This window comes from Paramormyrops kingsleyae, chromosome 11 (genome assembly GCF_048594095.1).
Source record: "Paramormyrops kingsleyae isolate MSU_618 chromosome 11, PKINGS_0.4, whole genome shotgun sequence".
Taxonomy (NCBI): domain Eukaryota; kingdom Metazoa; phylum Chordata; class Actinopteri; order Osteoglossiformes; family Mormyridae; genus Paramormyrops; species Paramormyrops kingsleyae.
Genome location: NC_132807.1, coordinates 29,293,309 through 29,305,808, shown reverse-complemented (window position 1 = coordinate 29,305,808; position 12,500 = coordinate 29,293,309). Strand labels below are relative to the sequence as shown.

The following is a 12,500-nucleotide window of genomic DNA, read 5'->3' as shown; positions in this document are numbered from 1 at the left end:
TGAAGCTGAGAACATCTTCCTGGGCTTAGCGATGGGCCGGCTGAAAGTGGGAATGCAGTTGACCTGCAGTGCTACTCCAGTGACTTACGTAGACTCCTATCTCCACTGTATACCCACCTCCCCGTTGGTTAAAAGACGTCTTGTGTCCTCCATGGCTATTATTTTACAAGGCTAAGGAGCTCCTTGCTTGTTTTGACGCACTGAGCAGCCTGTTCTGTTCCCGGATAAAGATTAGTGGCTTAATTTCCCTCCTCAGGCCGGGTGGTATTCTGACACCGTTTTTGTTTTGCGCCCTTGCTGCCTCCTGAGATCAGGCTTTGGCAGCACCTCAGTCTGGCCCGCGTTTCCTGCAGAGCCGCGTCTCAGTGGGAGGCTGCCTTTGGCACAGGATATGGATGGCCGGGGGCCCCGCCCACCGCACTGCCTAAATTGTTCATGCCTGCAGTGCCGGGAAGCCTGTGCATGACAACATAGATCTTCTGTCGTGGTCAGGAAGTGTTGTGGGGGGGGGGGGGTAGTTGGGGGCCTGTATGTGACAAGCTGAAGGTCGTGCTGTCATGCAATCCACACCCTAGTGCAAGGTCAGAGGGCGGGGCTCCCTCTGCTGGTGAAATGGGGGCATGGCAGGTCAGTGCCCCGCCCGCTCTGGGGGGGGGTTGGTGGAGATGCCAGGAGTCACACTGTAACCCAATCTTCTGAATTCCCCTGCAAAGGCAGAAAGGGGGCTTCTTCTGTGCCGGGCTGGTACTGTAATTACAGCCAGCTGGTAATGACAGTGTACCGCCCCTCTCGGAGACTGGGGAGGGGGGGCATCCTATAATTAGAGCCAGCCTCCTGCAGCAGTGTTGGGGTGGTACCGCTGTCTCCAGCCACCCTCCCCCTGGCTGCCACCACCACCCAGCCCATAAATAACAGGCCCTGTCTCTCAGGTCGGGAATTGGCCCTGCCGGACAGCCGCTCTCAGTGGGATGCTCTGGATTGTCCGGGCCGGAGCCGGCAGCAGGCACGCCTTACCTGCCGGCTTTATCCGCCGCCTTCACAGCTGGGCCGCCCACTGTATTCTGCCATCCGGTGGTGTCTTCTGATAATGCAAGTGCTTTTCAGTCTGAGCTCGGAGTGTTTCGTGTGGATCACCTAGCCTGCCAATAAAGCTGGACGCATTTGAATGTGGAAGAGCGCTCGGTCACACAGACCCACACACACACGGACACACACTCACACACACACAGACACACACACACACGGACAGACACACACTGACACACACACGGACACACACTCACACACTCACACACACACAGACACACACTCACACACTCACACTCACACACACACAGACACACTCACACACACACAGACACACACAGACACTCACACACACACAGACACACAGACACACACACACACACGGACAGACACACACTGACACACACACGGACACACACTCACACACACACAGACACACACACACGGACACACACTCACACACACACAGACACACACAGACACTCACACACACACAGACACACACACACACACACACACGGACAGACACACACTGACACACACACGGACACACACTCACACACACACAGACACACACAGACACTCACACACACACAGACACACACACTTGCTGTGTCCTGTGGTACACACATGACCACCCCCCCACAAACTTCACTCTGTGGGTCTGTGTGTTTCTCTTCCACCTCAGCAGTGATCCCAGTGGAGTGGGGCTGTCATCTGCCCCCTCTGTCATATCTCTTCGGAGGACTGACTGACCTTTAACTGATCCCACCCAGTAAAAAAAAAACCCCACTTGCTTACATTCCTTTAACCCTAAAATATCTTTGTTTTAAATGAAGGAATCTGCTGCTTTTGCCTGAGCGCCGCGTCACTGTTGTCTGACGTGACACCGCCTGCTGCCTTGGCCTTGTGTGTGACAGTGCTGCTTGTGGCCACTGGGGGGAGCTCTTACAGGCCTCTCACGTCTCATTCACGTGACAAATGGATGTTGTGTGGGACCCCGTGTACAGAGCGCTGTATCAGGGGCAGACTTTATGGCTGCTGGTAAATGAGAGCTATACTCGGACGGTGGGGGTGGCTTTCACAAAGGAGCCTTTGCGGAGCGCAGTAACGCTGCAGAGAAGCAGTTACCTTAATAACTTAGGAGTGGTTCTGTGCAAATCCCTCAGCGTGGACCAGGCGTCCGCTTTTTTCCAGGCTTGTGGGATAATTGTGTGTCTTGGTGCCGGAATGCTAGAGACTCAGGAGAAGGAAATGACTCAAAAAAGAAAAAAAGAAAAAAAGGGCGGCACCGCCTACTGATAGCGGCGCCGGAAAAAGTCACTGGCTGCCTGAAGCTGATGTACCCCCTCGATGTGCTAGGAACCGCGACTCGAATATCGACCTGCATTTCGTTTAAGCCAATAAAAATGATGAATTTCTGTGTTGCTCAAGGGGGATCTCTCGCGTCTGGATGGCGTGCATCTGGGCGGGAAGGTCTCGAGGATGCAGGCCAGAACAAGCAAGCAGGCCTGCCTCCATAAACCTCCGCGCTCACCCTGAGAGGCGCTGACAACAGGACAGACGTGTCACTTTTTTCACCCGTCTGTTTGCCCAGGAGGGGGGGGTTACATCTTGATGGGTGGGGTGGGGGGGGGGGGGGGGGCGGTGTGGCACTATGTGGGGGAGGCACGGAAATGTGGACTGGTTCAGCTTTTGTGTCTGTTATCTAAGGGTGGCTGAGGAATTATAGGTTGAGAGGGGAAAGGGGGGGGGTTAGTGGTTTGAGACATGGGGGGGTCATGTGACATTGCAGCAGCTGCTAGGCTGAGAATGTCTGTTTTCAGTAGCTGAGAGAGAGAGAGAGAGAGAGAGACCGAGCGAGAGAGCGAGAGAGGGGAGGGAGGTACGGAGTGAGAGATAGGCAGAATGTGTATGTGTATTGCTTTGTTAGATAAGCTCTAAACAGTCTTTGTGAAGAGGGGAGAGCAGAGAGAGAGAGCAGGCGGGCAAGCGAGCGAACGAGCGAGGGGGGAGGGATTAAAACAGAAAAGATGGTGCTTCCCCCGGCTCCCTTAAAGTGTCGGCGCTGGCGGACGATGCGGCGATGGGCGAGCGGCATGGATCCCGTCCTTTGTCACGCAGTAAGGAACTGAGGATTTTCTCTGTTTGTGTGGAGGTGCGTTTTGGGGCTGGGGAAGAGTGTCGGGACAGCGACCAGTGGCTTGTTATCAACCCGTGTGCGTTTGCGTGCGTGCGTGCGGGCGCGTGCCTCTGTGTGTGTGTGTGTGTGTGTGTGTGTGTGTGTGTGTGTGTGTGTGTGTGTGTGGCTGGCTCTGTGCTTCAGGGGGCATGTACCCATGGATGCTGATTGCCGGCAGTGAGGAAAGTTCCGGAACCGCCGATTGTTTGTCAGAAACCTGCAAAGCGAAAAAATAAAAAGAAAGCGGTTTGTCGTGTTCGCCGGGAGGGGGCGGGACCTTTCGACGGGGGTGGTCGCAGGCTAAGTCTGGGACAGGCGCATCGATAATTTCATTATTAATTACATGGCGCGGTTCAGGCAGAGGGCAGCGGGTGAACTACCGGCGTGTGTGCGGTTCAAATTGCAGCCCTTCTTCCCTGGAGGGGCCCCCCACCCTGACCGTGGTGATGAATCTTAGAGAGCAGCCTGAGAACGCTGGGGAGATGCCCTCGGGTTTGTGCCACTTTAGTGGGTCAGACTAAAGCCAGGAGTAGCAGGGGTGGCCTCCCTTTGTTGCAGGACCCCCCCCCCCCCCATCCTGACCCTTAACATCGTCACGGCCTTGTGGGAGCGGGGGAGGGATCGACCATTCCACTCTGATTCCCGCTGGGTCTCTCTCCTTCCGGGATGCTCTTCCGAATGGAGTCTGCTGTTCAGCTACCTTCTGCGGATACCTGTGGGTGTGGGGGGGGGGCAGACCCTCCGTGTAGACAGCAAAGGAGTCTCTCCTCCTGGAAACCTGCTTCTGCTCCTCTCTGGTGACGGAGAACCAGCAGGGGGTCGGGGTCCTTAAGGGAAGCACTGACCCAGACGTCATAGTAGGTGCAATGGTGAGAGTGTGGTTTGTGAATCAGACACTGGTCATGATGATGATGATGGTGGTCGGTTTACAAAACGCAAGCCAGCTGTTGTCTGAGTGTGTAAAGAAGTGCTTTCTCAAATTCAGTAAGAACATAAGAAATTTACAAACGTGAGGAGGCCATTCGGCACATCAAGCTCGTCTGGGGAGAACGTAACTAATAGCTCAGAGTTGTTAAAACCTTATCTAGCTCTGATTTAAAGGAACCAAGGGTTTTAAAGGAACCAAGGGTTTTAAAGGAACCAAGGGTTTTAGCTTCCGCTACACTAGCAGGAAGACTGTTCCATACTCTAACTACACGCTGTGTAACAAATGGAATTGGAATTGGAGTGGAAGGTCTGCTGGTGCAGGAACAATGAGGGGATGGAGCCAGTCTCCGGGCCGGCCCTGGACCCGCCTCCGGCTGTCCTGCCTGGACAACCCCCCCCTGCCGGCGTTGATGTCAGCACCTGACGGCTGCGAGAAGCACCGGCTATAAACGCGAGGACAATGCCCTCTCAGAGCTTCGCCTGAACGTCTCCCTCTCCTCTTCCAGGCATGAGCCATGAGCCAAAGTCACCATCCCTGGGAATGATCTCCACAGCAACCCGCACCACGGCCACGGTCAGCCCTCTGACCCCCACACCCCTCAACGGCTCCATCGTGCCCAATGGCAGTCCGGCAACCCAATCTCACTCGGGATTCGCCGCCGCGCTGCGCAAACTTGCCAAACAGGCCGAGGAGCCCAGAGGTAAGCTCCGCCTCTCCGCCGCCCCACTGCGGGCCTGTGACCCACCCACTGCGGGCCTGTGACCCACCCACTGCGGGCCTGTGACCCACCCACTGTGACCCGAGCCCGGCTGACCACCGCTGCACCCGCCGTTTGACGTGACGTCCCGTGAAAGGGGGGCGTTGGCCTGCCCTGGGGGGCACTGCAGGCGCGCTAATGCCACCCAGCTGGATTTACTAGAGCTTTGTGTTTTTGTTCCTTCCACCTGGTCCGGCGTTTCCTTGGTGACCTGCTTTCGTCCCGTTAACCCGGGAGCGGGAAAGAAAACACCCCGAAAGTGATGCCGTCAAACCGCTGTGCGAATGGGAGGGGGCCGGAAAACAGAAACAAAACTGCCACTTCAAGCTAATTTCTTCACCCCGAGTGACCTGTTCTGGAGGATTTATTACAGCCCCTTTAATATATGACAGGAATGTGAGATGACTCACCACAGCCGCTGGGGAGCTGAGTAGCGGTTGGTGCAGCCGGTGGTGGCTGTCTGGCCACTCCGCATGGGGCGCGGTAGGGTTTGGGATGGCGGTCCGAATACCGGCACGACGCAGAGACCCTGTATCCATCAGCGCTGTCCCCACACTGCACCTCATACTGTACCTCATACTGCCCCCTCATACTGCACCTCATACTGCACCTCATACTGCACCTCATACTGCACCTCATACTGCCTCCTCATACTACACCTCACACTGCACCTCACACTGCACCTCACACTGCACCTCATACTGCTCCCTCATACTGCACCTCATACTGCACCTCACACTGCACCTCATACTGCCCCCTCACCTCCCTCAGGAGACGAGGTGTGGCGGTGGAGGCCTGCTCTTCCATTCGGGCATGTAGGGCACGCTGACTGAGCCTCTGGCTTTTTGTGATGAGCGGCTGGTTTTTCCAGCGACTCTCGTTGTCACAGTGCCATCGAGGTTGCCGGAATGTTCCCCCTGCTGTCGAGGCTCCGTGATCCGGACCTCCCCCGTTTGCCTGTCTTGCCAGAGAGCTCTGATGACAAATGGAACCTCTCCCCCCCACACACACACCCCCCCTCACCTTAATCGGCTTGTTAGGCCTGACAGCAGCAGTGAGGAAACCTCAGAGGAGGTGGCTTCCCAGCAGGCGTCCAGGTTGTGTGATGTCCACAAAGGCCTGGCGGCCTCCCCCCATGAGCCCTGTGTGTCAAGAGCAGCATTCCCTGAACCCCCCCAATCGTGTCCTCATGGCTGCGTGTTTGCTGAGCTGGAACAGGCGCGTGTGGGCCGCCTATAACACAAGTCCGGCTGCTATTTTTACCGAGCCGGGCCTTTCTCTGCCGTGGGCGGCGAGTAAAATCAGGTCGGCGAGGAAGACGTGCCGCGATTAAGTCAGCACCTTTAAATAAAAGATGTGCCCCCCATTCTGGGAGAGCTGTTTGACCCTTGCACAGTTTGCTGTGGGGAGAGCGTGCACTGAGTCATTCACCTGGCAGCCGCGGTGGGAGGGGCGTGTGAGGCGGAACCATCTCGCTGTTCCTGAAGCCTGAGAGGAAGCGAAAGGAGCCGCCAGTCCAGACGGCAGGTGACTCGGAGCTGCCCCCCCTCCTCCCCAGCACCTGGCTACAATTCCATCCCTTCACATGTCTGCCCTCCTTTGTCCTTGGTCAGTGTCATTATCGCAGGAAGCAGGAAATTCATTATTTTCCCAATGCATGCTGGGAAACGATTCTGGCCGCGGTGCCCTTTCCTCCCCATGGCCGCCCTCAGGCTGAAGTCAGAGGCTGAAGCGTGCGTTCATCCCTGCAGTTACCCTGCCGTGAATCCCAGGGGGCGCCACCACCGAGCGTGACAGGGCAGCTGTGAGTGGGATGTGTGTGGGATATCGAAGGCGGGTTCCGTTGTTTATCCGCTGAGTAAGAGATGCGAGTCGGGCAGCCCTGGCCGAATTTAGCTTTAATTACTACAGTCATCACTGCCAAGCCCCCCCAGCCATTGAGCCCCCCTACTCCTAATTAACAAGACAGGTCCACGAATATGAAAGCTTTCGAAGCACCGGCCCCTGTCCCCCATGGCACATTTAGGGGGGGGGGGCATCGGAGGGTCAGGGACTGCCCCGTGTCCCCGGGGGTCAGCCCGGGCTGCGAATGGGTGCCCTGTGCCCTGGGGGGGTGGATTGTTTTGTGCCTCCAAAGAGACAGGGAGTTAAAAGGCCACTGGGCTCCGACCCCCCAATCTGTGGACGTGAGCTCAGACAACGGCACCGCCCCCGAAACGTCTGGCTGTTTACCCGCCGGCTAGTACCCCCCCCCCCCCCCCCCGGCCCCTTGCGCTTCCCCTCTCACCGCAACCCCAACCTCCTCCCGCCCCCCCCCCCCCGCCCACACACAAAATACGGCCCATTCTGGTGCTGACATGCACTTTGTTACAGACAAAGGGGTCTTGCACGAACGGTCTCCCCCGCACACCCGCTCTGCCCCCCCCCCCCCCCGACACACACACACACACACACACACACACACACACACACACAGACAGCATTACAGGCAGACGTGTTCCTTCCACAGCTCACACACATACCTCATCGGTTACATGCACAGACTGATATGCGCTTAGTCACAGGCCAAAAGTGTGTTGTTTTTCCACGGTCCTGCATGTAATTCTTGCGCATCGTTGTGTCCACACACCCCCCCAGGTCTGACTGCCCCCCCCCCCCTCGGTATCACAGATTAGCCAGGCTTTGTGTGCCGCTGCCAGTGCGTGGCCAAGGGTGGCATATGGAGGGGGATTGTGATAGGGCCACTATGCACACCAGGTGTGAAATGGCCTGTTTAATTAAGTGCTGATGTTGTTTTAATGCAGGCCAGGGTTGCGGGGCAGGGCCAGGCCACCCTGGGGGGTTGGTGAGGGGTGAGCATGCGTGTGTGTGTGTGTGTGTGTGTGTGTGTGTGTGTGTGTCTGTGTGTGTGTGTGTGTGTGTGTGTGTGTGCCACAGTTCTGCGGTCAGAGCCCCCCCAGCTCGGCTTGGGCAATCATGTGGGTGCCCGTCGTTGAGGAGTGAGGTAAATGCCGGAGCCCATTGAGACTGCTGCTGCACATTAATCATACAGACCTCAGAAGCACCCCCACCCCGCCCCAACCCCTCCACCCCCCCCCCCGCCGAGTGCCTCCACCCACGCATCATCCCCGCTGCAGGCCGCAGCATCCGTGCTCTGCTCCTCACTGGGGCTGCCCGCAAAACCCGGCCGGGCTCGTCACCGGAGCCGGACTGGGATTCTGGCTTAGAGGCTCTGTCAGTGGAGGAGCCCCCCTGAAATGGGGGGGGGGGGGGGATCACCTGCCAAAAAGCTGCCGCTTGGGAGTTAGCGCTCGGGGTTGCTGGCGGAAACGAGCCGGTGGAGGTTCGCGGATGTGGAGCGCTCGTTTAAGCGCTCGTTTGCAAACACGTGACGGCAGGAGAGCACTGAGACTCGCGTGCACACACGCCCCCCCTCACCGGAGCGTACGAGGCGGCCTCCTGTGGCCAGACCACACTGAATAGATTTAAATAGTATTTGCATATCACAAAATGACACCAGTTTGCAGAGATTGGGGGCCTGCATGCTGCTGACGAGCCCATCTGCCTGGGCAACTGTGGCCCAGGGGCTGCCAGTGGGGCTTAAGCAAGGAAGAATGTGGGGGGGGGGGCTTGTAAATAGGGCTCTTTTGATGGATTGGTGGAGGGGGGGTGGCTGAAGAATTGCCGAAGCAGGAGGAGACTTTGGGGGAGGGTGCTGGGGATAAAGGGGAGATTAAACACGCTGGAACGCCGGCCGGGCCCTGGCCGCTCCCCTGGCTGTGTGCTCCTCTCCTCCCTTCCACTCATCTCCTCTCCCCTCCTCCTCTCCCCCCTCTCCCTTCCTGTCCTCTCCCCTCCCTTCCTCTTCCTTCCTCTCTTCTCCTTTTCCCTCCTCTCCTGTCCCCCTTTTCCTTCTTCTCCTGTCCCCTCCCTTCCTCTCCTCTCTTCTCCTCTCTCCTCCTCTCCCTTCGTCTGTTCTCTTCTCTTCCCTCCTCTCCTGTCCCCCTTTTCCTTCCTCCCCTCTCCCTTCCTCTCCTTTCCTCTGTTCTCTTCTCCCCTCCTCTCCCCCTGCTTTCTTCCTCTCCTGTCCTCTCCTCCTCCTTCCACCCCCTCCCCACCATACTCTGAGCTCCTCATGACAGTGATGGTGTAACACTGCATTGATAGCTGCTCTGGGGGAGGTGGCTTTGCTGGGTGTGTGACTAAAAATGAGTGTAATGATTATTTTAATCGATTATAATTTTTTTCCAATACAAGAAAGGCGTCTAACGAGTCAGCTGGCACTGTCCGTCCACCGCAGACTGTCCCTGCCTTGGTGGGGTGGGGGGGGGGTACTGCAGGGTCGTGGGTGGCTGGGTAGGGGGTGATTCCTCTGGAGTCTGATGCCGTTCAGCTGGGTGATATCCCAGTAATGCCTCGCCCCCCCCCCCCCACCAAGTAGATGGGGCACGGTGCATTCCAGCCGGGGAGGTGTCAGACGGCACCCTTGTCCCCCACCCCAGCGCTTCCTGCGTGTGCGGAGGCAGCATGTTGAGCCCTGTGATGTGCTGCTCTCTGGCCAGCATCTGCTCCTTCACAGCCTCTCAAACCCTGATCCAGCTTCAAAGCCTGCGGCTGCTTGCCACTTATCGCCACGGCTGCGCAGCCTGCTTGCCACTTATCGCCACGGCTGCGCAGCCTGCGTGACGCTGGCCGCTCTCTACGCATGCAGCCTTTTTCTTAAGCTTCTGGGAAATTGAACAGGTCGCTCCCCGCTTTCCTCCTCGCTCTCCCATTTTCCTCCAGGATACTTGCAGCAGCGGTATTTATGTAACTGGAGGCCTTCCCACTGTCCCGGCTGCTCACCGGGGGGGGGGGGGGGGGGTTCGGGGTGGAGGGGGCACATTTCCAGTTTCTCATCAGGGAGAATCAGACACACTGATCCCACGAGTGTCTAGTCAGCCTCCTCCACGTGATGAATAGAGATGGGGGAAAAAGTATGTTATTTTCTAAACAAGTGTAGCTCGCTCTGACTTACTGTGTGTCATAACACCTCCGAGATCCCTGCAAGCTGTCTCGCGGTGTCACATGCTCCATAAATCATTAATGACGTCTCTTTAAGCCTCGGCACTGATTCAGTAATTGCTACATCCACACACGCGACTCCGGCTCTGTTTCATTTTCCTTTGCGGCACCCCCACCGCTCGCTATCGCGACCAACCCTCCTTCTCTCTTATCTCCCCTTTAAAAGTCGTTCGGGGAGAAATGTCACCCGTTGCTTGGAGGTGGAGTGCCCCGTCCGCCGGCCGGCTTGGGATCGGCGATGGCTGGCGGGGGGGGGGGTAACTAGGGTTGGGAGACGGGGACTGGTAAGCAAGAAGATGCTCGTGTTCAAAGGATGGTTCCAAATTAGCGGCCAAATGCTGCCAGGGGCCTGTTTGTCTTCTTAGCTGCGATCTCCTCGCGCCCCCCCCCCCCCCCCCCCCGCTGGCACCCGTTTGAGCTGACCCGTGTTTCTCTCCCAGTTGGTGGGGGGGCTGTTTGCCTCCATGTTAGCTTCTGTCCCACAGCGTGATGCCCGCTTCCCTGACAGCAGGCTGCCGGTGTAAATCTAGCCACTCCCTGTCGTTAAATTGACTGGTTAGCGCCTACTGCTAATTCTACATGAGGCCTGGGTTTAACTAACTAGGGCCAGATTGTGAATGTTTGACATGGAGGTTAGGAACCCGTTTAAATGCGTGGTTATTAAACCTTTAAAACATTTAAGCCTGGATTTAAAGGCTATAAATTAGTCCTTTTGAAACCAGGTGCCCCCAGCATTTTTGCATTCCGTACGCATGTTTCCGCCACTCTGGAGCCGGAATTCCGCGCCGGTGTCCAGGTGACAGAGCCGCGGCTCGGGCCGGTGAGCCCCCGCCCTCTGACACACCGCGTTGGCACTTCGAGGGGGGAGGCTTGCATGCCACCCGCCTGTCTGTGCAAGCGGGGGCCGCCCACGCCATGGCGGCGCAGAGCGAATAAGCCCCGCGGACGTGCATGTACACGCTTTGCTACGGCTTCTGAACAGATGCCTGCTTCAAACCAAAATGGAGATGCATGACGCTCATTTTTTTGGAAGAAAATGTGATTGGCAGGCCGGCGTCACCCCCCTCCCCCCCCCCCCCCCCTGCTGGTTCACATCAGGGATTACAGCAGTGCAGGTCTCCTCTGCTGCAGGAGGCCCTCCGCTGTACGGGTTGTGTGTAACCTGCCTCTCTCTCTCTCTCTCTCTCTCAGCAGGGTCGTCCATCAGCAGTGAATCTTCTCCCGTCTCGTCCCCAGCCACCAATCACAGCTCTCCGGTCAGCACGCCCAAGCGAGGGCCCATGGGCCCTATCATAGTGCCGCCGGGGGGCCACACCGTGCCAAGCACCCCCCCTGTGGTCACCATTGCCCCCACCAAGACCGTCAACGGGTTATGGAGGAGCGAGAGCCGGCAGGTGAGCGCGGTGCCCCCCCGGTACTGGCCGCATTTTCCCAGAAGCCTCTTTGGGGACCTGGTTGCCGGTAGCTCGCGGGCCATTTAGAGTGAGCGGGAGGAAGCGGCTGAGATTTTCTAGCGCCGGGGGCAGGGTTAGGATGCAGCCTGGTGAGCTGAGAGCGCAGCCTCTCTGTAATGAAGCCTGGCCTCTCGCTGGGGGGGCAGGCGCTGTGTGCAGGCCTCATTAATTCACAGGAAGCAGAGTGGAGTCGAATGCAAGGCCTCTGGGCGCTGACCATCAACAACAAGCATCCCTCCCTCCCCCTCCCTCTCTCTCTCTCTCTCTCTCTCTCTCGCATACACTCTCCCCTCTCACACTCTCTCTCTCTTTTGCTGGCACTCACTGAATTTTGGCTACTGCCAAAGCGAAGCAACGAATATTATGTAAATAATACAGATAAATCAGTTAAACAGCAGACACATCGAACACAAAAGGATAAATATGACGCATGTGGTTGGTATTCGCATTATAAATGAACACGCTATGGAAATGCGTATGTGTGCTGCAGCATGCGCTCGCTATATATGCGCTCGGTGTAATGTGCATCTCTGGCTGTTCCCCTCCCCCTGTAATATGCGCTTGTCCCTCTGCTCAGCCCCCCCCCCCCTTTTCAGTTTTCTGCCTGCTTTCGGCAGCTGGTCGCCCCTCTGCTCACACCACAGGAAGCCTATTTAAATCCCCACCTCCCAGTGCAGCCTTTCCCGCACATGCACTCGCACGCAGACGCGGATCACGCAGCCCCGCATGGCCGTGCCGGGCCACTTCTGCGGCCGCCCTCATTCTGGAGCTCTTATGCTTGTGGGTGGGGGGGTGGGGGGGAGTGTGTGAGGCCAAGGCTAGCTCTGATAAGGCTTGACTGGATTACTCCGGGAGAGCTAATCCGTTTGATCTGCCCTCTGCAGTTAGCGGAGAGCTTTAGCGCGCTGCTGCTATCACAGCATGGTGGGTCGCTATCAGTGGACAGGGGCTGGTGGGGGGAGGGGGCCGGGGGGAGGGGGCCGGGGCGGGTGCAAGGCTAGCTGTGGCCTCCTGCTCTCCAGCTGCCCCAACTTATTAGCCTATCCCAGAGGAGGTCAGAGGTCATCTGACTCCCCTACAGAGGTGAGT

The 12,500-nt window shown here is 57.5% G+C and overlaps 1 protein-coding gene across 5 annotated transcripts in view; it reads left to right on the top strand.

Moving 5' to 3' along the window:
* gse1b (Gse1 coiled-coil protein b) overlaps positions 1-12,500 on the top strand; it is a 182,242-nt gene that overhangs the window by 152,197 nt on the left and 17,545 nt on the right. For 3 of the 5 annotated variants that reach the window (XM_072718375.1, XM_023810584.2, XM_023810568.2), the window contains 2 exons: positions 4,642-4,836; positions 11,149-11,351. In XM_072718375.1, coding sequence (XP_072574476.1) covers positions 4,642-4,836; positions 11,149-11,351 — 398 coding nt within the window. The remainder of the gene's footprint in view (positions 1-4,641; positions 4,837-11,148; positions 11,352-12,500) is intronic. The other 2 variants (XM_023810576.2, XM_072718374.1) reach the window with 2 other exon arrangements.